This window comes from Lates calcarifer, linkage group LG1 (assembly GCF_001640805.2).
Source record: "Lates calcarifer isolate ASB-BC8 linkage group LG1, TLL_Latcal_v3, whole genome shotgun sequence".
Lineage (NCBI taxonomy): Eukaryota > Metazoa > Chordata > Actinopteri > Centropomidae > Lates > Lates calcarifer.
The window spans coordinates 24,745,290-24,770,898 of record NC_066833.1 but is presented as its reverse complement, the minus strand read 5'-3'; the positions used below and the strand labels follow the sequence as shown (position 1 = coordinate 24,770,898).

The 25,609-nt window shown below is 39.2% G+C and overlaps 3 protein-coding genes across 3 annotated transcripts in view; all 3 read left to right on the top strand.

Moving 5' to 3' along the window:
* Positions 1-54: 54 nt before the first annotated feature.
* On the top strand, positions 55-3,193 carry LOC108897206 (mitochondrial chaperone BCS1). The gene is made up of 7 exons (XM_018696698.2): positions 55-602; positions 707-846; positions 979-1,173; positions 1,695-1,758; positions 1,923-2,095; positions 2,265-2,382; positions 2,887-3,193. Exons 1-7 carry the CDS (start codon positions 283-285, stop codon positions 3,137-3,139), a joined length of 1,263 nt encoding a protein of 420 aa, XP_018552214.1. The 5' UTR covers positions 55-282; the 3' UTR covers positions 3,140-3,193.
* A 1,107-nt stretch (positions 3,194-4,300) lies between these two features.
* Positions 4,301-13,172, top strand: LOC108897170 (sterol 26-hydroxylase, mitochondrial). The gene is made up of 9 exons (XM_018696641.2): positions 4,301-4,577; positions 5,162-5,343; positions 7,911-8,110; positions 8,372-8,569; positions 9,051-9,214; positions 9,497-9,663; positions 9,803-9,884; positions 10,121-10,321; positions 10,977-13,172. The coding sequence occupies exons 1-9, from the start codon at positions 4,338-4,340 to the stop codon at positions 11,100-11,102; spliced, it is 1,560 nt and encodes a 519-aa protein (XP_018552157.1). The 5' UTR covers positions 4,301-4,337; the 3' UTR covers positions 11,103-13,172.
* Positions 13,173-14,923: 1,751 nt separating this feature from the next.
* The window catches only part of LOC108897188 (tensin-1-like), a 157,484-nt gene continuing 146,798 nt past the window's right edge, over positions 14,924-25,609 (top strand). Inside the window, 1 exon segment of the mRNA XM_018696672.2 lies at positions 14,924-15,311. Coding sequence (XP_018552188.1) covers positions 15,207-15,311 — 105 coding nt within the window. The 5' untranslated portion in view covers positions 14,924-15,206.

Genomic DNA, 25,609 nt, shown 5'->3' with positions numbered 1-25,609 from the left:
AGTCGGAATGATATTGATCAAACACAGGAAGTGTAGTGGAGGTCGCTGCATTGGTCGCTGTACGAGCCGACATCCATACATTGCACACAGGGGGTATAGGTAAATGAACAGTCCTATTTACAGAGAAGCGTTATACACTGGAAATGACCGTGGTCACTAGTTTGGGGTATGAGATGAAGACAAAAAGGCAAGTCAGCGGAATAATTATTATTTGACGTCATTAGAAATGAACACTATCTGCCATTAGATTGCCTAGTTTGAGAGAGAGTTTGTATCAGCAACATGCCTCTGTCAGACTTCCTGGACGGCCTGAAGGACAATCCATACTTTGGGGCTGGCTTTGGACTGGTTGGGGTCGGGACAGCGTTGGCAGTGGCCAGGAAAGGTGCCCAGGTGGGGATGATCTTCTTTCGGAGGCACTACATGATCACTCTGGAGGTCCCCAGCAGGGACAAGAGCTACCACTGGCTGCTGAGCTGGATCACCAAGCACGCCAGACACACTCAGCACCTAAGTGTGGAGACCTCCTACCTGGCGCACGAGAGTGGACGGGTGCACACGCAGTTTGACTTCCATCCAAGCCCTGGGAACCACATTATCTGGTCAGGAGAGATCATTAGATATATAGTACCTACATATATTAATCTGCTTGACACATACTGTCAACAGTGCAACTTCTTACACTGTCATCCACTGTGCTTTGCAGGTATGGAAGGAAATGGATCAGGGTAGAGAGGACCAGAGAGAAGCAGATGGTGGATCTTCACACTGGAACGCCATGGGAGTCTGTAACTTTCACAGCTTTAGGCAGAGACAGACAAATCTTCTTTAACATCTTACAAGAAGGTACAGGCCTATACTATATACCTGGCGAGTACAGGTTTCATATATTCTTGTTATATGCAATATACTTAACTTTTGTTGTGCCCTTTAACCATTGAGTGGTCATTTAGTGCAGCTGTTCATTGTGTTCTGTAGCAAGAGAATTGGCACTGAAGCAGGAGGAGGGGCGGACAGTAATGTACACAGCCATGGGTGCTGAGTGGAGACCCTTTGGATTTCCGCGGCGACGCAGACCCCTCAGCTCTGTGGTGCTGGAGGCTGGTGTGGCTGAAAGGATTGTAGACGACGTGAAGGACTTTATTGGAAACCCCAAGTGGTACACAGACAGAGGTAAAACAGACCTGGGCATAAACCTATTCATCCAGTGTCTATGGAAGCTATCTTTTAGTGTTTTGTTTTTATACTACCCACTTATATAATTCATGTTTTGGTGTTACTTTTTGTTGCGGATGCAAGACGTGATGCATTCAAAGAAACTTTGACATGTGATATTTGAGAATTGAGAGATCCAGTATCTCAAAAAAATTAGTCTTGGAGTGTCAGTTTTAGTTTCTCCCATGTGCACTTGAATGCACCAAACAAAAAGAACAAGTAGGCTAATAGTCATTAGCTGAAACCAGTGGCTGCATGAGATATTGTGTATTGTAGTACAATTGGAAAATGGTTGCAGTGATGTAACATGTACACTTTGTAACCAATCAGCTAAAATATGCAAAATACAATTGTCCTGTAATAGGTTTAATTTTATGCTAAATTGCCTGTGCACAATGTGGTAGAATTGTTTTCAGTTCTTCTGTGATGGTCATCTGGCTGTCCATGATTATGTTTTTTTTTTTTCTTTGTCTTTGCAGGCATCCCTTACAGAAGAGGATATCTGCTATATGGACCCCCAGGATGTGGGAAAAGTAGCTTTATGTGAGTGTGCTGCTACTTGAAATTTTTGCCATTCCAATTCACAATCTGTGTAACTGAAACATGGACTAAGTCAGGTATTTTTTTTTTTTTTTTACTTTGTGCATGGAACGCTGTATTTACTGTATGTCCTCATCTCCTGTTTGTGACCCTTTGTTTTTTTTCAGCACGGCACTGGCAGGCGAGCTGGGCTACAGCATCTGTCTGATGAGTCTGAGTGACCGAACCCTTTCAGATGACCGTTTGAACCACCTCCTGAGCGTGGCGCCGCAGCAAAGCATCATACTGTTGGAGGATGTAGATGCAGCCTTTGTCAGCAGAGAGCTGCTTCCCACAGAGAGTAAGTAGAAGGGAATGACGAGTGCTTTTGGACTTGTTGTAAAGAAGCTAATTGCATCAATTTGTTGTTTATTTTAATCTTGAAATAAATACCTTCTGAATACATGTCTGAATACATTCATGCTGATTTGAGGGTTACTTTCCAAATCACTTTTGTCTTTACCTCTCAGACCCTCTGGCCTATCAGGGAATGGGAAGACTGACCTTCAGTGGTCTGCTCAACTCTCTGGATGGAGTGGCTTCATCTGAGGCCAGAATAGTTTTTATGACCACCAACTTCATTGACAGGTACACTTACAAACAAAGTACTTTTATGTTTTCCATTCACAGAGGGCAACTCTTTTCAGTGAATAGAGCAACCAGCTCATAGTGGAGCATTTAGCAAACAAAGAGTCAGATATTTTTCTCAGGAGTTGATGGAGACCAAAATTTGGCTAAAAGGAGAGTAAATATCAGACTTGCATAAATGGTATTACTGCTATGTGTCTGCTGGACATTTAGACAAGCAAAAGTTTGCTAATCTATTTGCCACAAACAATTAAGGAGGTAATATTTAATATTTATTTAATATTTGTTTTTTATTTTGTTATGCTGCTTCCAGTGGCCAAAAAAATCTAACAATGCAGCTTTAAAATTGAAAATAATTTAAGGTTTAAAAAAATCTATACTTGTTTATGCAACTGGTTTACATAAATACCTTTAAAAATGCACATTACAAACTAAACAATGGCTACCTGTATGTGTTCACTGGTGAGTTTTCAGTGACATTAATCTCCAGTTCTTGGCACACAGGTTAGATGCAGCGCTGATCCGGCCCGGCCGTGTGGATCTGAAGCAGTACATTGGCCACTGCACACACTGGCAGCTCACCCAGATGTTCCGGCGGTTTTACCCGGACGAGCCTGCCTCCGAAGCAGAACAGTTTGCGGAACTTGCATTAGCCGCCCACTCTGAGATCAGTGCTGCACAGGTGCAAGGACACTTTCTGCTACACAAAATGGACCCTGCAGGAGCTATAGACAATGTTGGACAAATTAGAGGATGACTGGACCGGAAGGTGTTTGGAGACTGATAACTGAATAAAGAAAAATATGAGAAACATGAGCAAATTGTTTTATATTATCACTAAGACAGATGTGCTTTGATACCAGAGACTATATGAAGTATGTGATTGTTACCAAATGCGTTTCCATCATGTACGGTACTGTGCAAAAGCCAGCAGTAAAGTAAAGACAGCTTTATTTATCCTGAAAATTAGTTGGTTCTGTGTGGAGTTTGCATGGTCTCCCTTGGGTTCTCTCCAGGTACTCCGGCTTCCTCTCCACAGTCCAAAGACATGCAGGTTAGATTAACTGGTGACTCTAAATTGCCTGTAGGTGTGAATGTGAGAATGAGTGTGTTCGTCTGTGTGACGCTGTGTCTGTCAGGTGTGCCACCTCTCGCCATGTCAGCTGGATTTTCTGTGCATGGTTTGTGTCATCAGTGAACACAAAAACTGCTTATTTTTCACATTACTCTGACTGTCCATAGTTTTCCATAATTGACATTGACATTCAGCTTTATACATGTCTTTCTCTTCAACCATTATTATCTCAGTTTCACTGAACTCAGCTTCTCTCAACACTTCCATTCCAAACTACTGTTTCAACTACAAATTCAACAGTTTGAGTATTTCTTTCATATTCAAAACCTGAGCAGCAAGCACACACATTTCCTTAAGGATATTTAGCCTTTTCTAGTCATCATGATAATTGATATTAGGTCAGAAAACAGTAAGTGGAGTAAGTGATAAGCTACAAGATGACAGAAATCCTACAAAATCACTGCTTACTGTGGGAGTGCCATTCATGTTTACATTTGAGGCAGATAAACTTTATTTATATAGCACCTTTAAAAACCCAAGGTAGACTGTTCTTTCCAGGAAGTACGTGTCCACCTCAAAAGTAATACAATCAAAAGAAAGCCAAAGAACAAGAGAAAAACAAATGTGTTTCAAGATGCTTTCTAATAAGCCAGAGCTGTTTTACCTTACCTCTTTTTTAAAGTTGCTTACCCAGCACACTAAGTATTGCTCTTTCATATATTTGGCCTACAGATTAATGAGCAGAATGGCCTTTGGTCCTGGTTGATCCTTTAGAGCTGGGCTGGAAGGGTTAAACATTATGTGAGACCTGGCCCCTCCCTGCTCAGCTAGTCTTGTGGGTGTAACAGGAGCACTTAGTATTTGCCATTGTGGCATCATCATGGCTGCATGGCTGTCCCGGAGTCTAAAGCAAAAGAATGCCAGCTGGTTGCAGCCATGCCCTACTGCCATAGCCCAGGTCTGGTTCAGTGGGATGGGGAGGGCCTCCTCTGCCTCAGGGGCCCTCTCTGTCTTCCAGGACAAGCCTCGGACAGTGGAGGACCTACCACGTGTCACCTTCTTGGAGATGATATACAGAATGGTCTTTCAGGGTTTCTACAACCGTATACATGAGTTACAGGTAGGCCAGGCTGCAGTACACTGCTCTGCATGGTCTCTAGATGTCACAGATTTACATGTTCATCAGGTTTCTGTCACAGTGATGCATCCTTGTTTTAATCTGCATCCAAAAATACTGGATGTTTTGATGCATTCCAGAAATTTCTGCATTGGTAGCCCAGTTTGATCATTTATTGCAGGGAATGGGATATGTTTAGCTTCTGATGTTCTGACTGCATTTTCCCCCAGTGACAATGCGTAATGGGGAATGTCAGGCGGATCACATTACCTTTGTTGCCATAGTAACTCCCAGATAAAAACAGATGGTCTCAGCTTACTTTCACAGAGGAAAGGATTGTTTACCCTTTTTACTAGACCACTTTCTGCGAGGTGATGAGCGTGCAGTCACATCCTCACATGCTCCACTCATAAATTTACAACCTGTTTTTCTAGTTAAACAACACAGTGCATTTGATTGATGGGCAGATTTTCAAACTTTGTTGATATAAACAATATTTTAATTTTGTATATGGCTTCTTCTCACATTATGAGTTATTCGTTTCTCTGATAAGTAATTTATCTTGCATTCGCTGTACCTACCATCAGATCTATGAGAAGCAGCTGTATGGGCCCATATACAGAGACGGACTAAAGTCAGTGTCTGTGAACACTCCAAAGCTGCTGGAGGAGATAATGAGAAACGATGAGAAGTTCCCTTGCCGTGGAGACATGTCCCTGTGGAAAGACTATCGTGATATGAGAGGATTCGGCTATGGGCCTTTTACAGAGTAAGACCACCAATACTGCATGATGTGCACAGCAAGGCTCCATTTACCTTTCCCCCACAAACATAAGATATCATTTGCCCTAGGTGTTTTTGGGTTGTCGTTTGTGATTGTGTAATTCTGAATTGCAATTTTTTTTATGGTGCAGTATTATCACAAACGTAACACACAGTTGTCCAATTGGATTATGTGTTTCAGATTTTCACGCTATTGAGTCATCTGTTGCTAATTTGTTATGAAACAGCTTTTTTTTAATCACAGCAGGAAAAGCATGAGTGTAAAAATGTATAATAGCTGAACTGCTTTTAGCTGTTTCAGTTTCAGGGTCCTGTTATTGTGCATACTGACTCACTGTCACACTGTCATGTCTTAAATAACGCAAAAAATGCTTAATGCTATCATTAACACTTGTACTCTTCCTACTATGACAAGTGTACACCGATCAGCCACAACATTAAAACCACTGACAGTTAAAGTGAATAACATTAATCATCTCTTTACAATACAACGTTCTGCTGGGAAACTTTGGGGCCTGATATTCATCTGGATGTTACTTTGATACATGCCACCCAGTTTAACATTGTTGAATACCAAGCCGCTGTAGTGTAAAAAGCCAACAGCTATGATGCGTAAAGAGTAAAGTGCCTCTAAAAAAAGAAAATATTGCTGCAGGCTAATGATCTTAAAGAACATTTGTATGAAATGGTATCATCATATACTGTACTGCATGATTCAAAAAGTGATTCAAAGAAAACATATGTAACATGTTACTGTGTGAGAATAGATGTTAGTATTCACTGCATATAATGCATACCTTGTATAATCCATATTAGAGTGTGAAAAAGTTAGATACTTTTTTAAAAAATGATGCTAGGGAGAGTTAAGAAATAATGGTGTTAAAGTATGGGATAACTTTGTTTTTAAAAAATATAATCAGGACAGGCTAAGACATAATGGTGCATAGGGTGAACAGGTCAGATGAGGACAGGGCCAGCTGTAGCCTGACTCAGCAAAAACTAGCAAAAAGGCTCATATGCCTGCCACCACAAAGATATGTGCCTTGATACATAATGGTGTACTTTTAACATAGGGATAGACAGTTAACCAAAACCCATGTTTCTAATGTTGTAAACCAATGAAATGATCTAAGAGGCGTGGAAAGTCACAGCCAAAACTGTATATAAAGAGAGACAGAGCCAGTACATTTTTGTGGCTCTTCTGGTGTGTCATGTATGCACTGTGAATGGTTCCCGGGTTTCTTTGTCGACAAATAAACTCTGCTGCTTGGACACTGCCGTCTCCTGATACTTTTTGGACACCTGAATCAGGCTGAAGAATTCTGATCGTAGCCCAGTGGTTTGGGACTTCTAACCCAAATCCATGTCACCGCCCCCCCAACCCCCATGGCAAACGCACTCCCCAAAGGCAGGGGCCTCTCCCAGCAGGACGGTGCTTCAACCACACTACAAAACTGCTCAGCAATGGCTCACAATATTATGCAAGTAGTTTTAAAGTTGTGGCTGATTGGTGTAAATGTCTCTTGTGCCCGTTTTATTACTATTTTAGTAAGTAAAAATATCTAGCTTCAAATAGTGCACTGATATCTTAAACCGGTGTGGTCAAACTAAAAACAAATACATTTGTCTTGATACAAAGAAAAGATTTATTTTCTCAATACATAGGAAAATTTGCTTTAAATTTAGCATCCAATACTACTGCAGTATTCTTCAAATAAGGTTAAATAACTTAAAATTTACAGAGAAAAATACAATATTAAGCTTAAAAGCAGTAATCTTAGCAGAGGATAAATGAAACAGAACTACTACTCAAAATGTGATTGGCTTACTTAAAGAAAGATATGAATCACAGTGCATTTCTTTTCATTTGTTTATTGTTTTCAAGCTACATATGGGCAGAATCAAAATACAAAGGCCATCAATGGTCAAGATTACAATTAAAGGCTTGTACTCTGGGGCAAGATTACAACCATGCATTATCTGTTTATCGTGAAGAGATGAAAAAGATATTGAAATAAGAAATTCTGATTTTGAGAAAGCAGTTTTGTACTACAAACAGCCTTATAATTATGGTAATTCTAGTTTCAAGCATTAACTTACTCAGAACCAGTATTAAAACCTTAGCAACAAGTTTTAATACCTAATTATTTCCCCTACCTCATCATTTTTTTCAAAACTCTATCTCTTTTAATGATTAATTTTAATGATTAACTTTCACTTTAATATTTTAAAGATATCATAGCACAGAGCCAGACATTTCTGCTTCCTACAGAAATATTCTGAGTTATTAGAGGGAAATATCTCATAGATGTGGACCGCAGGAAATGGGCTATTACTTCAAGTGACAATATTCTTTTTCAACACTGTTAATCACAATGTGAGCTTTGTTGATCCAGCATTGACAAAGATAATTTCTGTTGTCTATACACTGATTGTCACCATCACTTTTGACATTTGTATCAGAAACCATGAGTAAACGCAATAGATCCACCTGGCTGGAAACCTTAACTATGACCAAAAATAAAATAAATATGATTCTGTTTCTGTTCCCAGGGAAGGGGAGAAGTGGTACAACTTGAGGATGATGCTGAACAAGCGTATGCTGCACCCAAAGGACTCTGTGCAGTATGGTGGGGTTATCAATGACGTGGTTACGGACTTCACCAAGAGGATGTACTATCTGCGCCAATGCAGCCCAACAGGAGATCTGGTGACCGATGTGGCCAATGAACTCTATCAATTCTCACTTGAGGGTATATAGAGAATCTGAAAAACACTCAGGTGCTCACTCAGGTAGTGCTGAGTGCAATAAGCATGTTTATTAAAATCTTCTGTATTGGTTAATATTAATGTTAAAATTATTCAAATCCAGTGGACGGTTTTTGATTTCTGTTATTGATGAATTGATGAAAAATTTTGGCTGCTTTTTTCCCAATTGAAATTAAGGGTCAACAATTCTGCAGATCCTGGATAATTTCTTTTTCTTATCCTAAATCTTAAGCTTTTCTACTCAGGTATTGCCTCCATTCTGTTTGAGACAAGGCTTGGGTGTCTGGAAAAGGAAATTCCTGCAGGTACGCAAGACTTCATCAACGCCATAGCTCAGATGTTCTCAAACAGCATGGCTGTTATTGTGACACCCAAGTGGAGCCGCAATCTCCTGCCTTACTGGGGACGCTACATAGCTGGCTGGGAGGGCATCTTCAACTTTGGTGAGTTGAAAAGGAGAGAGTTCTTTGTTGTTTCTTTCTTCCCAATGATTAGATGAGAAAATTGATATCAATCTCATGGCTATATGCCAAATATCAAGCTACAATCAGGAAATGGTTAGCTTACCACATAAAACCCCTGCTAATGCAATGTGTTGTTTTTAACCATTTGGTTTTACCGGTTAAATAAATGAGATACAACTTGAACTTTTTACTTTAAAGGTGCTTGTAGGTGGATTTTGTCACCTTTGGACAGGCTAGCTGTTTCCCCCTATTTCCGTTTTTTATGCTAAGCTTAACTAACTGATTGTTAGCTGTAGCTTCCCTGTACAGTGATTAGAATGACTTTAATCTAACTATTGGTAAGAAAGCCAATGAGCATATTTCCTGAAATGTAAAATCATTTACCTTTTATTTTATGTCTAAACACAGAGGAAATTATTGGTGAACTGTAAAATGAAACACATTTCTGCACCTATTACAGCTATAGAGTTAATCGACAAGAAGATGGAGGACATTCAGCAGCGTGTAGACAACAGCCAGGATGTGGAGGGTGAATATCTAACATACCTCCTCTCAAACACTCAGATGAGCACCAAGGATGTGTATGGCAGCATCGCTGAGCTTCTCTTAGCAGGAGTGGACACGGTAAATGTGATACTGGTAACAGAAAATATTTCAACAGAAAACAACAACTTTTTACAATTTACCCTATCTTCTACAAATATAACAATCTATAATAATATTCTTTTCTGAGAAGATATTTGTACTTAGATATGGTGCAGAAATTGTCGTAGAATAAGTGTGTGAAAAGAAAATCTACCTCCAAAACCACCAGATACCAACTGCATATAAGTATTAATTATGAACAGATATGCATCTTTGTCATTAGCTGGTTTACTTATTGGCATTTCTTTGTTTGCTGTAAAGACGTCCAACACCCTCACCTGGACATTGCACCTGCTGTCCAGGAACCCTCACATCCAGGACAGACTTTATGAAGAAGTGTCCACATCTGTACCAGCAGACCATATCCCCTCAGCTGCTGAGATCACTCAGATGCCATATTTAAAGGCTGTTATCAAGGAGGCACTGAGGTGAAATGGGTTAGAGAGATTATAGTGTTGCGATGTAAAAGTATGTACATATGTGGTAGTGGAAGGGGATCTAGACTATTTGCAGGTCTATTTTGCACATTGTCTAAAGGAAATTAAATGATTAATTCTTGTTTTGCAGGATGTACCCCGTGGTTCTTATGAATGCAAGGATCTTTACAGAAAAGAATGTTGTCATTGGTGGATATCAATTTCCAAAGAAAGTGGGTCTGCTTAGTATTTATTTATTTATTTTTACCATTATTGGACATTTTGTACTTGTTTTGTGTACTTGTATAGCTTCAAATGAAAAATCTACAATGTCTAGTAGTAGAACTTCAGTATTATTATGTATTTCTCTAAAATTATTACTATACTAAATATAATACCATTAAAAGTAAGAGCATTTTACGTTTTCACTTCATACAAAGAGCAGTAATATATCATGTCATTTCTCCAGACTGCTTTCATGCTTTGTCACTATGCCATCAGCCATGATGAGGACACATTCCCAGAGCCATTCACATTTAAGCCAGAGAGATGGCTGCGTGATGGCCGTGAGAGGCCAAACCCCTTTGGTTCCATCCCGTTTGGCTTCGGAGTAAGAGGTTGTGTTGGTCGGCGGATTGCTGAGCTTGAGATGTACTTGGTTCTCTTTCGGGTAAGTGACAAGTGGGAAATAGAGAACGTTAGTGCTACAAAGCAACAGTGAAACACTGCTTTTAAACTGGGCATGGAGCTTGGAGGAAAGAGAATGAAAAAGAGGAGGTGTAGGGGTGATAAAGTCAGAATTCCTAATTACAGAACTGAAAGTATTTCTCCATATCTATTTGTCTTTATTTTTAGGAGGAAGGCATGAGTGGATCTAAATCTGCAGTCATTGTTTTTTTGGCCACTTGGGGCTGCAGAACAAGTAGAAAACAAAACAATTACATAAAACCACCCTGTAAAGTTACTGGTGAATTTGTTAGCAAACAATCCAGCATACATGGATCATTACATTAGTTTTCATGGAATTGCGTTTCTGGCCACCTGATGAATTTAATTCCAATGTAATGATAATAATTATTCTCTCTTCTTAGTTCTTTTTTGGTCCTCACCAAGTCTTGAAAAAAAAAAACCTTAGTTTAGATTAGTGCAGCTTTAAAAAAAAAAGAAAAGAAAAAAAGATGGCTACCACTCCTGCAATAAAATAAGCAAGTGAGTCACAAAGAGGGAAAAAAAACTTTACTGAAAATCTTGTGTTGGCAGTTGTGTTGGCGTGGCCTTTATCAGTTGGGTCTATGATAAAGCGATTTTTCTCTTTTTTCTTTCAGCTAATCAGGCTGTTCGAAATCAAACCAGACCCTGCAATGGGAGAGCTGAAAGCCATCAGCCGCACTGTTCTGATACCAAACCAACAAGTAAACCTACACTTTGTGGACAGAGGATGTGAAGCTTGAACTTGATTTTTGTTTGCAGGCAGTTAAAATTTCTTGGTCATAAACCACTACAATCATGAATCAAGTACATTACATGGCACTGTATAAACGAATTCTGTGAAACACGCACTTTCAAATTAGTGGGCAGATTATTCCACTGCTACTGCTGCACTATAGAATTTTTGCACATTAAGCAATTGAATTGTTAAGGTTTTAAATTTGTTGTGTGATTTTGCTCATTTTATTTTAGAACCAAAAAGAATGGCTTCAGTTTTTCCTAAGTGCAGGGATAATTTAAAATCTGATGGCCATTTACATTTATTTAAATTTTGAAGTTCCTCACTAAGAGTGTTCTCAACCACTGTTTTATCTTTATGTGCTGCGATTAGAACAGAATCATCAACATATAAAAAGAGATTACACGAAGCAGCTGCTTTTAAGTCATTTATATATAGTAGAAAAAAAAATTAGCCCACTATGCTACCCTGTGGCACTCCATGTCCAATGATTTTTGACTCTGAAAGGGTCCCACTTACATCAACCATCTGAACACATCGATTTGATAGGTATGACCTGACCCAATTCAGGGCCAACCCACTGAAACCCATGGCTTTTAATTTCATTAATAAAATGCTGTGATCCACTGTATTGAATGCTTTCTGCAAATCCAGCCAGACCATACCACAAAATGTCCCCCCATCTTCTTCTCTTCTTATGAGGTTTGTTAGCATGTTTCAGTAGAATATAAAAGGTTACAATTTGAGATGTAGTCATTTATCTCTTCCTGTATAATTCTTTCTATTATTTTTGAAAGAGCACTTAGAATAGATACTGGTCTATAGTTGTTTGGATCACATTTACTTCCTTTTTCATGCAATGTAATTACTCATTACTCTTTTTTGCTCTCCTGGAACTTTACCTGATTGAATAGACAAATTAATTATATGAGCAATATAAGGAGTGATCACTTCTACAGAAATATTTGATCTAAATCTGTACCTTTAGTAGGATTTAATTCACTAAGCATTTTAAAATCTAAAATGCAAAGTTTCCATCTAAAACTTGACAAATGAGTTAGGCTTGATTCATTTTTCTGTGTAAAAGTCTATAATTTGTTGATTGGCTTGAATATAAATGTTGCATATGAATGAAAGAACTGTTTATATTTATTTTTAAGAATGTCTTATGTATTAAATGAATGAGACTGCAACAACAGGTTAGAATAGAAATGTGAATATAAAAATAAAATGTACGTTTAAGCTTAAACATATTATAATTTGTTAAAAACTGATAAAAGCTTTTATCAAAACGATTTTTTTTAGGTCGATTTGTCCAATGGCCAGTACAGCACTGGGTGTTACCCAGGACGAGGTGCTTGCCGGACATGCTTCTTCCACACAAAGCTGGACTAATGTTGTTGACTTGGTGGAGCTGCAAATATTAGCAGTCCCTTCCTCATCACCATCACCTCCAGTATTTGGCTCTCTAAAAAACTGTCTATGTTTTTTGGTTTTTATCTTTCCTCCTTGACATTATCCCTAGATGTCACAGAGGAAGTACCTGTGTAAAGTGTTGAATGTCACTTTATGGACAATGAGGGTAATACGTATCATTGGGAAAAAATGGACAGTAACTTGCCATTCAATATTTTGAAGCAACATGCCTAAAAGATGACATAACAAGTGGTCATTGTTCATAAATACAAGACTCAGCAAGATGCATGGCTAAACATTATGCTTTTCTAATGAATGGTCTCTGTGGTTCAATGAGATGGGTGAAGTGTCATGAGATGGGTGACTTGTAAAAAGAAAAATAATATTTTGTAAGCAGTATTTTGCTGTTTTCCATTGGCTCACTTCATGTAAGTTGAAACCTACATTTCATTATACAATAATCATTCACAACACACATGGAGTTGTGAATCTATTTAAAGATTAACAGTATTTGAATTGTGCATTTATTATGCATGTGTGAAATGAAAGTGAATCACCCTCAGCCTTATTTCTGTTCCTTTCATAGCAAATATATTATGTCATATTTCTAACTGTATGGTATCACTTTGTATATCAAAATAAAACCTACATTACTGCATGGGGTCCAGCATGGTTGGTGTATACCAGGCCAGTGACTGCACAGAGTGAGATGTGGAGGTGGGAGTGATCTGATATGGTTGTGGGGGAAATGACATTTAAAGATGGCACTATGAATAGATATTAGTATACCCAAATACTGAATGAAAAGATGACTCCCCACCTCAAGAAGCTTGGCAGGAGAGGAATTTTCCAACATGACAACAATCCCTTACACACTTCAAAAATAACATTGTTTGTAAAGGAGAAACAAGTGAAAACTATGAACTATGAACTACCTAAGTATGACCCCTGAACTGAATCCAATAGAATACATTTAGAATATTTTAAAGCTGAAGGTAGAGCATCCAATAAAGATCAGCTACAAAGAATAATCTGTATAGAATTAATTGGCTTCATTCCTCTTGGGCTTGGCTAAAAACCAATACAATTGTACTGACTGGACAGGATTTGTAATTACTTAACAGTTTAATGATAATGACCAGGTGTGCATTCAGTTTTGTTTTATATTGCACACCGCAGTGTAAAAGAGGACGCTGGCAACCTGGACTGGTAAAACATCCACAGCAGTTTGCTGCAGGTGTTGAAAGACCGCAGTTTCCTTACGAAGTACAGCCTGCTTTGTGTCTTCCCATATAGGTGGCTGGTGTGTGTTGTCCAGTCCACAGCCCGAGGTATTTGTAAGAGTCCACAGCCTCCACCTCAGCTCCCTCTAACAGGACTGGTCACGGTCTTGGTCTGAACCTCCCAAAGTCAATGACCAGCTCCTTCGTCTTAGAGGTGTTGAGCTGTAGGTGGTTAGTGTGGCACCATGCAGCAAAGTTCCCCACCAGTCTCCTCCTCTCTGTCATCTCTGATTCACCCAATGATGGATGTGTCATCAGTGTACTTCTGTATGTGACACAGCTCTGAGTTGTAACAGAAGTCTGAGGTGTACAGGGTGAAGAGAAGAGGGGCCAGCACTGTGCCCTGGGGGGCTCCAGCTGTCAGACGTGATGTCTTTCAGCCTGACGTACTGTGGCCTGCCAGTGAGGTAGTCGGAGATCCAGTCCACCAGGTAGGGGTCCACTCCCATCCTGCTCAGTTTGTCCCAAAGCATAGGGAGCTGGATGGTATTAAAGGTGCTGGAGAAGTCCAAGAAGAGAAAACTGACAACATCCATAATTAATATTATGGATTATAGTGTCTTTATATGCAACAGACACACAAAGTGGGTAAAGGACTTGAATGTAACATGGAGGTTAGATAAAAGTAGCCCTCTTATGACTCCCACTTCACCAATCAGCCAGCAGAGGGAGACATACTTGCATAGAACCAACGAAGCCCTTGAACTTGTGCCAGCCAAAGTCCACTGGGATTCCTACAGTGTCCTGTTTGGTGAAGCTGCTGGGACTGGAGGTCATGAATAAACCCAGGACACGTCTTTGTAGACTTTAAAGGCCTAATGGGCTCACCAACTGTTGTAAAAACACACGGCAGAGGTGTCCTTTTCTTTTACAATGTCTGGGACCAAATAATTCAAATCGAGCTAAGTGGCAGATTTTGCTCTAAATGATGGGGTTCACATTTTTGCGCATAAGTGACAACCTGAACACCTCACAAACCATATGGTGACTGAGAGAGAGAGAGTGTGTGTGTGTGTGTGTGAGAGAGAGAGAGAGAGAGAGAGAGAGAGAGCGCTGGCACACTTTCTATGTGCTGTTAAAGTGCTGCAGGCTACCTGTTCGTCCTCCACAATCTGTCTGTAGTGGGAAGTCACTTCACCTCAGCGGGGCACTCAGTCAGCGCACAGTGGCTGAGAGCAACAGCGGGAATCTCCTCGAAACTGCACGAACGCCTGACAACTGACAGCGCAGTGATGCCAGACCGACTGCGCAGCTTCGTCGCGTGTTTGAGCGGAATTAAGTCTCAATAACTTCCTCACCTAGAGCGGCGACGTGAGAGAGAAAGAGAGAGAGAGAGAGAGAGAGAGGGGGAACCGAACGTTTGAAGCGTTGAATGGGTTTGGACGCGTGTGCGCTCTGGCTTTGCTCGGATGGGATGCACGGTGAGCTTCATCTGCTGTGAAGAGGACTTTCTGCAAATGCCAATTTACCAAGATGAAGAGGAGAAGAAGAAGAAAGAGGAGAGCCCGGGAAAGGTAAGAAGTTGTCTGAAATGCGCGGTTGGCAAATGCGTGCAGGCGAGATCATAACACGACCTTACAAAAGAACTGGTGCGGATCAGTTTGTTTTCACTGGCTGCAAATGGGACGTGTTTATTTGGATGTTTATGGTTTCTAACGCAAGTTGAATATTTTATGTCGGACTTCCTTTAGGATTCAGATAAGAACCGACCTTTGGTTCCACTTGAACAAACTTAACAGAAAGTTTATTGAGTCAAGGGAAACTCCTCCAAAACCACATCCAGACTATCAACAGCAATAATGAGCGTGTTTTAGTCAGTTCACATATTAGACCAGAGCATAGGCAGTGGTTAAAATGGTTTGTACCTGAATCCAGGTACTAATACCTGCTCTGACAGTAGGCATTCAAACACTGCTTCTGTGAGTGAATGAGGTAAACCATTCACCATAATGACAGCCATTGGCAGCTCTTAGAAGTCCAAGTTCAGTCATGCTTGTACTCCATGACAAAAACACAGGGATCAAAAGTAGTGATTCTAGCTGCAGTGATGTAATGGAAATAAATTCCTGCTCCCTCCTTCCACCCACTGGTGAGCATTTAGATTTGCATATACCGTATGAGTTGTTAAATACAATATTGTTGCGCAGCCTGAGGCTTTACCTTCTGCCCTGTGGAATGTGGTCAGTGACCTGTGACTTGCACCGATTTTTTTTTTAACCTTCTCTGTCTGACCTAAAACCTCTCTTCACCCTGCAGGCTAATCAGGGTTGAATTTATTTCTTATCACGTGATAATACAACTACCGAAACCCATACCTATCAAAGTTAATTTTACACTTTCTAATATATTTAAACAAGTCTTCTGAGCTCTGTAAGTGGAAAAACAATAGCCCTGTCAGCAACTCACCTCTTAGTAACCATGTCACAAAATACAAGAAAATTAGCCATATCAGTCTTTATGCAAAACTGTGGCGGTAATGACACCTCAGTATGTGTTTTTTGATAATCGATTATTTGGGGATGATAATGGAGAATGCTAACAATGTGTAATAAATATTAAATTGTAAACACTAAAGTGTGTGGTAATGTCATAAACGCAACTGGGATGCAACTTTTAAGAGTTTTTGCACTGATGCACTGATGTGACTTCAAAGTCAAGGTCTTTTCATTTTGTTTAGAGCTGCTCACTAAAACCACAGCTCTATGTTATCCTCCTTTGACACGCCTATATGTGCGTTTCTATTGCTTTTCACTGTGGCCAGGGTTTCCCAACCTAATACTTGGTATTAAACAGTACAATTCCTATGCTGCTGGGAAGTGACACTAAAGAGACAGTGTTGTTGCATTGTGGATGGCTTTTCTTGGATATGCTGAGCTGTCCAGTGGCAAAGACAAACAGCTGGCACCGAGGCGTGGAGGACTGTGGGCACATGGCGAGCTATGGGAAATGAATGCCTTGACTCTGCCAGTAGAGCTGTGGTTGAAATAATGAAGTGGTGCTAAAGTGTTGAAAATAGTGACTCAAGTGAAGTAGCCAAGTGTCAGTCATGCTGAGTATAAATAATCAGCATTCACATATGATTTAAAGGAACATTTTAGAAGAAGCATGAAAACTGTGGAGCTGTTTACTGCTGTTCTGTAAGGCTGAGTTTGACACTTCATTTTGGCAGAATTTGAATCCCCAAATAAAATAATTATCATATATATCTTGAAGACACCATGTGGAGAATGAACATTGCACAAAAACTGATTGATGATGAATTGCAATTGACTGAGTAACAAGTATTGTTAAAGTTTAAACCCTTAAAATGCACTAAAAAGTGGAGCTTCTTTTTTTCATGCGATATTTGTGTCAGAAGTGTGCTAAGGTGCAGAGAAATTGCTTCCTGTGGTAATTGCTCCTTGTGTGTGTGTGTGTGTGTGTGTGTGATGCTTGTGGTTTTTGTTCCAGATGAAGAAACAGTTTGGCTGCTCCTATCAGCAGCGCTCAGGGAGGCCCATGGCGTAGAACTTTGAAGAGTGATAACAATCAGACAGAAAGTAAAACCCTCATGTAAAACCAAAGTACACAATCTAGACTTTGAACCAGATGAGGGGGTCTTGAATAGACCTCAGGAATGTACGCTGTGTGTGTGTGCTTTGCATCGTGGGGTTGTTGTATAATAGCAGTATATAGTCTGACAGACAGCTGAGAGAAGAACAGAACAAAACTGATTGCAAAGATGCATTGTCAAGAATGGCATTAAATGACTACGATGCATTATACAGTTGTACAGACACAGCTTACAAACTGCCTCAGGTGCTGTTCATACTTGGCAGTAACATGCGTCTTGGGTGATCCGATCCAAAGTGAACAGTACAGGTGTGAATGCACCCAAGATGAGGTATGAGGGATGAGGATGCATTGAGATCTGATTGCTCAGACCACATTCTGAGGAGGTCTGGGCTACATATAACACCATTTCTTTAGCAGTGTGTATGTGAATGTGTCCTGGGACATCCTACTCCTTCAGTGTGGCAGCCCCCACCCTCTCGAACTCTCTTCCATCAGAACCTGGACGCTTTCAAGAAACTCCTCAAAACTCACCTCTTAAAAAAGATCTATGGCCACTAGCCTCTTTGTTTATTTGTTGTGTCCTGTGTCTTGTTTATTTTGTAAAGCGTCCTTGGGGTTTGAAAAGTGCTATATAAATCTAAGTTATTATTATTACTCAGCTGATGTCCTCTGAGTGGAAGCACGTACTTGTTTGTACTCATTCAGCTGATTCTCAAATCACGTAAGCCTGCTAATCAACTGTCATGAGGGAATTTCTCGAATTTTGGTGAAAAATACACTTGGATTCAAAAGTGCAATGATTTTGGTGGTCAAAGGTCAAGGTCACGGTGGCCTCATGTTCTTCTGAACACAATAAATCAGGAACACTATGTGGGAATCTCATTACATCTGGTACAAACACACACTAATTGGTCTCATGGATGAAGTGATTAGAATTTGGTGGTCAAAGGTCAAAGTTCAAGGTTAGTGTGACTGCACAAAACATGTTTTTGGACATAACTTAAAAATTCACGTTAATTAACTACAACTGGACTCGTTGGCAGAGGCACATAACTGCGATGTGGTAATTCTATTTTATTGGAATTAAGTGTCATGCCTTAAACGAAGGGAACAAAAGTAACGGCACAGTTGGAAGACACCAAATGTAAGAGATTTACACACAGTACAGAATCTATAAGTATATTTATGATTCACTGTTTGGGGTTAAAATGCTAATAACGTAGACACCTACCTACCTAGGTCTACAGAAACCTGTTGAATGTAAATGTGCTGCATTTTTGTTAACAGTCAAAAATGACTGAATTTTGTTTTTTTTTTGTTTGAAAACTGTAATTTATGTAGATGTAAAAATATTTTATGTACAATGGACAAATTTGTTTCATTTCATAGCAGAAATATGACTAATCTCTGTCAATTCGACCAGCTACATCATTGCAGTGAAAACTCACATATTCCTTATTACCAACAATGATTCATGAGTTCGTGAATTAAATCTTACACCACTCATGGTTTGCCGATATGCAGCATTGGTTTGGTTTTGGTGCTCCAGATAACTAAAACAGTATCAGCTCAAAGTGGGATTCAGTATGGCTTGGTTTTCATAATAGCTGGTCAGTAGATTTTGGAGACTTAAATGTATGTGGGTCACATTTATATCTTTAAAGTTATAGTGTGGATCCTATGGTAAGGATTTGTCTCTGCTTTCTATTTTGATGAGTTTCTGCCAAACTTTTGGTGCCAGACAACATTCAGATTGACTCAGATTTTTTGCTGTGTTTGCCATTGTTATATATTTTTCTTTGGAAAAAATCAAATAATTACAGATTTATGTTAAGAAATCACTGTTGGTCTGGACTAAGTCTGATCAAGAAGGGTTTGAGAGGCTGATGTTAGTCTCAATAACTGAAACAGTAAACATTAAATTACTGTAATGGAGAACTGGAGTTTTAAGGTGGTTCAAAACTCTTGTAGTTTTCTTTTGAATTTTCAGTATTTGTGGATTTTTAGCCTAGTTCTGTCCTGTGTGTAGATACACGAAATACACAGTGGGATAACAAAATTCTGCACATAGAAGTCTTTCTTATGGTTGCCCCAGCCAGTGTAGCTGTAATAACCAAAAAGATCTGATATACCAGCTCTGTAAAACTGGATTAATCACGCTTTTAGATATTTGAAACAAAATTTTAAATATCTATTTCATATATTTTAATATTTGGACATGAAATACACTGTCACATTTCTTTTTCCTGTTTTTCTTCTTTCTTTTTATTTTAAGTGCATTATCATTCAGACATGTGTTGCAAGTTACATAAAATTTGATCAAACATGAAGACTAATGGTAACACCCTCACATTACACATGATAGTAACTGTAACAACTATGTTAAAGAAATATTAAATCCAATCAGTGCTTGCCAGCCCATAGAAAGGTTCAAGTAACGAGCAGAACAAACTCTTGGCGTGAGTAAAACAGCTGAATATACCTCCTTAAGAAAATAATTCCCATTTCAGTTTGATGCCTGTCAAGTCCAGCTCTCTATCTCCCCCATTTCTGAATTCCCACCAAAGTGTCAGACGGCTGGCGGGGGTTTTCCTGGGATTTGAAGATTTTTGATAAAGGTATGCGGTGAACTGAAAGTTACCTGCCACCCCATATTGCATTCCAATGGATGTTTTAGCAGTGGGGAAACAGTGTGTCCTCTATGCTGTGTCTCTGGGGAGGCCTATCATTTCACTCCTACCTGCTGGCACTGACCTGCTCATGGGCCGCAGAACAAGACCCTCTCTGTGTGTTCCTCCATGGAAAGGTGCCCAGTGTGCGCTTGACCCGGGAGAGGGCTGTGATGCCTCAGCAAAGTTAACCCCCATCATCTTACCTTTTAATGCCAATGCACACAGGAATTTAACCTCTGACGGACACTTACGCATTTTATTTCAGAGTAGGAAGCTTCTTATAGAGCTGTTCTTCACATGACAGTCTGGGTAGAATATGTGTTATCAAGTTTATCTTGATGATATGCAGAGGATTTAGATAAAAAGAGAAGACAGAAAAAAACACTCTTTGTGATATTAGTTAACGTGAGCTGAATCCATAGCATTTAATTGTCTACTTACCTGCTTTTGTCTGTCTTGATGTGGTAAACATATCATTATGCCTGAGCACACTTAAAACATCCCTCTGCTACTTTGCATTGCTCCCAACAAACCACACAGTAATTGGATAATATGATCCAGTTACTTAATGGAAAACCTGTGCACAGCAATGATGAAAGTTAAAAATACAGGGAGAGAATGAAGAAGGGAGTACTTCATTTCAATGATCAGAGCTATTTCTCTACTGCATCTTCTTAACCTTTTCTTTTTTTTTTTTTTTTTTAACCTATGAATGCATTTCAAAATGACGGAGCAGACTATGTTATTAGAAACCATCAAATTTAAAATGATAAAGCAGAAATTATGCACTGGAGAACTTTGAGTCCTTTTAGATTAATGAAATATAATGACTTAAATATGCCTATCATTTCACATAAAAATATTAAATGTTATGCAAATCAGAATATTCATGATAATATAACTCAGCTTGAGCCAGCAGCTAGCTTGGAGTTGCTTAATAATCTGAGCCTTTTTATCAGTTTTTGAAGTTGACGCCTTTGCTTGCAATCCCTTGTGGTCAAAGGATGTGTGAATCCGATGAGCGGATATTTCTTTTCTAAACAGCCTTTCAAGACATTACTGATGCAGTGATGTGTAACGTTGCCCACAAAGGCTCTGGAACAAGAAGATAATAGGACACAAAAGACGTTCATTGAGCTTCTTAAAGTGTCTTTAATTCACTTGGCAATGCACAGTGGATAGAATGTCAGTCAGAATGATAGATTAAGGCACAGGGCAACTGTATTTTCTCTCCAGAGTCACGGTTGTGTGCCCCTTTTCTTGGAATGTAAAGCAGAGGCCTAACTTCCACCTCCGCCTCAGACCTTGTGGCATCAGTGCAACATAATACACTCTGTTTAGCCCTATACCATCCAGCCTCTTCTGCTTTGTGTATCCGTGAATGTGGCCTTTATGCTGTAGTTTTGTTGATATTTCTCTACGTGTGGGGGGGGATTTTCTTGTCTTCTCCCTAATACTTGGCAAGGCGATGTTGCATTCGCTCTTGGCAACGTAGAAATCCCACAAAGTCTCACTCTGGGGGCCTTTGTAGCCATTCACAACACTTCCGAGTGATGGACAGGGAGCTCGGCTCTCACAGGTCGCATCCCTTTTGCCTCAAAATGTGCCTTTTGTTGATATTTGTGGCTCCTCTATTTCCCCCGGAGTCTTTTTCACCAAGGTCGGATGCCACAGGGCTCCAAGGGTAATTACTGTGACAGTGGAGCAGAAGTTAGGCTGGGCTACCCAGGTCGCCCAATCATGTTTTCATCATCGGGAGAATGTTTTTCTTTGGGGACCTAATAAATCCCCCCTTTGACATGCCGCATTTACTCTGAATACACATAGGAAGAAAGACCCCAGATTTTTTTTCTCTCTCTATTTTGCACCAATGCTTGTAACAAGCTGAGGCAGATCATTGTTGCTGGTTCACCCTCACTGGATTTTAAAAGGATAGGTTTGCACACTTAGACATTCCACTGTGGAGGAATTTCATAGGTATTTGCGCTGGAATGTGGTTTCTCAGTGGACTGGGAGGGGAAACTTAATGGGCATTATGAAATGTAACCATAAAATGTCCATAAACAGAGTATTGTCACAAGCAAGGCTGTGTAGACAATAAGGAGTTCACTGGGTTGTATAAGCCTCATCTTTGGTCAGCGACAAACAGTGCAATGAATATTATGCAATGTACATACATTTATATACTTTTTAGAATTAATGTTTTTGGATAAACCTACAGTGATTTTTACACTTTAGCTTTTTATGTGTATGATGACTGTCTGTGTCTTCAGTGCGCTAAACACAACACATGGGGAGTAACAGTTGATTGTTTGCAGAGAAAGTTTATCATAGCGTTATTATTAGCAGGAATAGAAACTCAATAGCCCTCCATAAAAAAACGGCACATGTTCCACGTTCTCAATCTGATCCCTGTTAATGAGAGTGGGTGTGTTCCACCCTATGCACCAAGCAAAGGAATCTTTAATTAAATCACACTCTTGGACCTGATGCTACACATGTGTTGCACCCGCCTGAAATCCCATGCAAGCGTCACTGGCATGCCACACATTTATGTCATTTACACACACTGGGAGTTTATTTATGGTGACCCTGAGGCTGTGTTCACACTATAGTTAAAAATATATGGATTCTATTTTTTTCTTGCATGTAGGGATGGGTGATAAAATGATGTATAACATGAGGTGATAGGAATTTGTCTACAGATTTAGATATATCTTTTTATACTTACGTGGCCAGCATTTTGTCCATCTTAGGCAATGCTGTAATTCAGTATTTATATTTATATAAATGGAAACATTGAGTTTATATGATTTTATATGATGTGACGAAGAACCTATGATTTATCAGGTATTTGATTTTGTCAAGAGCAGACACTCCCACTTGCTATAAATCTGTGGTTTTAATCTGTGATTTTAATATTATCTTAGTCAGTGCTGATAAGCACCCCCAACTCCCAATTTATACCACATGATTTTGAAGTACAAATTTACTACCTAACATATGCTTAGCGAATTTGCTAGTGTTGCTATGCTGTTTAGGCTGACATCAGTTATCAGTTTTTTAGTTTATAAAATCTGATAACGATATATTAGACAACAGTAGTTTTTTAACAAACATAGAACATAAACAAACCATGATCCCTTAATTTTTTTTAAGAATTGAAACCAACATTAATTGTAAATGGGACATCTAACAGTTGAAAAACGTACTTGTCAGTGTTTCTGGTGGACAATCTATTTTTTAAATTCATTTATCTGCCAGTACACCACTACCAATGCATTGGCAATACCTTGTATTGGTCTAGCTATTGTGTCATGTTTTTACTATGCACACCTGTCTTTGATATTGTTGTTTTTATATTTGCATGGGACAGAGGCAAATGTATGTAACATCCTCATTGTAAACAGTCATCAAAGATGAGCTGAAGTTTGGGTTGTGTAACAGCAGCATTAGAGTATTGAGCATACATGCTTTAGTGTTAATACAGACATAGTTTCTTTGGTTCCACATGGACTTTCCCAGACAGCAAGAATAACATATTGGATTACCTAAATTGAGGGGTTTTACCCTTTAAGCCCACTTCATTTTACATTACAGTAGTCACAGAGGCTCTGAGAACATAATCTTATACCTCTTTGCCTCCTGCGTGCTTATCTGCCTTGGCAAGCCCTTATGACATGACTCTGAAAATAGCCTGAATACCTGCACGTGATTGTATTGCATTGTATTGTGTTGTCTGGTCTGTTTATAACTATACCACCTCAGACTGGGGACTAATATGTCTGTAGGTATGCAAGTGATATATTACTTGTTAATATGGGATTGTTAACATGGGACAACTAGATTGTTTCATACTTACTTAGAAGTTTACCAACTTAACCTTTATTATATGGTTGTAAAACTAGATTAAAGGAAAGAGTTTATCATAAAATGTGAGTTATATATATATATATATATATATATATATATCTATATTATAGTAACTAAAAGTATACATTTTTTTTTTAGTGAGATTGATTAATATTTAATCCCATGAGCAACATTACATTACATCAGGGTTAGTGGGAAAAAACATGCTTAAAATGTTTGCCTGCTATATTTTATCTATCTTGAAAGGTTGGGACCTCTCGTCAGAGATAACAGTAATGGATTTAACAGCCTGTAGTCAGATAAAGTACCTTTAGACAGTATTAGGTGAAGCCGAAAGAGCTGCTTTAATGGCTGCGTTATCAGTTTGCAGCTCCCTCCATTGCAAAACTGTTACTTATCCCGTCACTGGATAACATTCCCTCCTGGGAGCTTTCACTTTTCTAGCACATTCCTGAGATTGCTTTGTCATTTTGTCCAATTGTCTTATATTACTGCTAAGCTCTGCTGTGGCCGAGCCTTTAACACCTGCCATCTGCATTCTTAAGTTTAGACTGTGGGATTAGTACTCATAGGATACCATGCTTCCATGTTAGTTTTTCCACAGTATATACAATGAGAGTCGCCAAGCTGAAGCCCAAGGCTCATTCACCTGAAAAGAATGTAAGTAAGTAGAAAAAAAAGTTTAGAGTTGTTTTTGTATATTTGTTAATTGCAGGAAAGATGTCTGATTAATCATATTTTAGTAGAAACATTTTCATGTCACACATGAATACAAACCCAAAAGTCATCAACATTACCACCAGATTTTGATTAATACTAGAGCTGGTGCAAAGATTTTGATCCAAACCCCAATTTTGCTCAGATGAAGTTGAAGCCTGGTGTAATATGTGTGTGCATAGCACTGTACCAGACATCCATCTACTATGCGCTGTTATGAGATGTTAGAGTCTACATTATAACTGATAAGGTCATTAATGACCTAAAGGCCCTTTATATAACAGAGGCAAACAGGGGTCAAACACCATTTTCATTATAATGTTAAAGACTTCTTAGGTGCCAGATGGTAGAGGTCTTAGTGGTCGAAATCGGACAGGACCTGATCACGGTCAGTCAGTTGAAGTCAAATAAATTCACAGAGAACACAGAATTTGTTCAGATTAATTTGAATGCAATTCATGAAGCTAGGCATATTCCAATTGATGTTGCTGCGACAATTTGCAATGCGACAAGCTAACATTAATATGAAACAGTTATGTTTTACAAAGTCAGCAAACAGCGTTACTTTTAACTGCAATTTTGTTTAATTTTCTGTGTGGAATCCAAAATGCTTTCAAGCATTACTCATGCATGAATGCTGCTCTAGCATGGATTGCTAGTTTTCTCCATTCTTCCCGTTGTGATTATACACTGTCAATTTTGAACCTCACCAAATGATTTTCAGGCAAAATTTTCCCAAGTTAGGATGGTAGATTACAATATGAATAAAAAGTGATAGCCCCAGTTGAGGATAATTAAACCTAATCTAGCAAAAGAAGAGCTGTTCATCCATCCATTATCTAGACTGCTTATCCATTAAGGGTTGCGGGGGGGGGGGGGGGGGCTTGAGCCTATCCCAGCTGACATTGGGCGAAAGGCAGGGTACATCCTGGATCTGGCAAAAGAAGAGCAATATACATAATTCACTGTCAGTAGTGAGTCCACTCCGCTTAAGT

Bases quoted from the DNA above. Each gene is read 5' to 3' on its own strand.
- LOC108897206 (XM_018696698.2), top strand. From the start codon at position 283: ATGCCTCTGTCAGACTTCCTGGACGGCCTGAAGGACAATCCATACTTT. The intron at 1,174-1,694 runs GTAAAACAGACC...TTGTCTTTGCAG, and splicing joins CAAGTGGTACACAGACAGAG to GCATCCCTTACAGAAGAGGA. The intron at 2,383-2,886 runs GTACACTTACAA...CTTGGCACACAG, and splicing joins ACCACCAACTTCATTGACAG to GTTAGATGCAGCGCTGATCC.
- LOC108897170 (XM_018696641.2), top strand. From the start codon at position 4,338: ATGGCTGCATGGCTGTCCCGGAGTCTAAAGCAAAAGAATGCCAGCTGG. The intron at 4,578-5,161 runs GTAGGCCAGGCT...ACCTACCATCAG, and splicing joins ACCGTATACATGAGTTACAG to ATCTATGAGAAGCAGCTGTA. The intron at 8,570-9,050 runs GTGAGTTGAAAA...CACCTATTACAG, and splicing joins GGAGGGCATCTTCAACTTTG to CTATAGAGTTAATCGACAAG.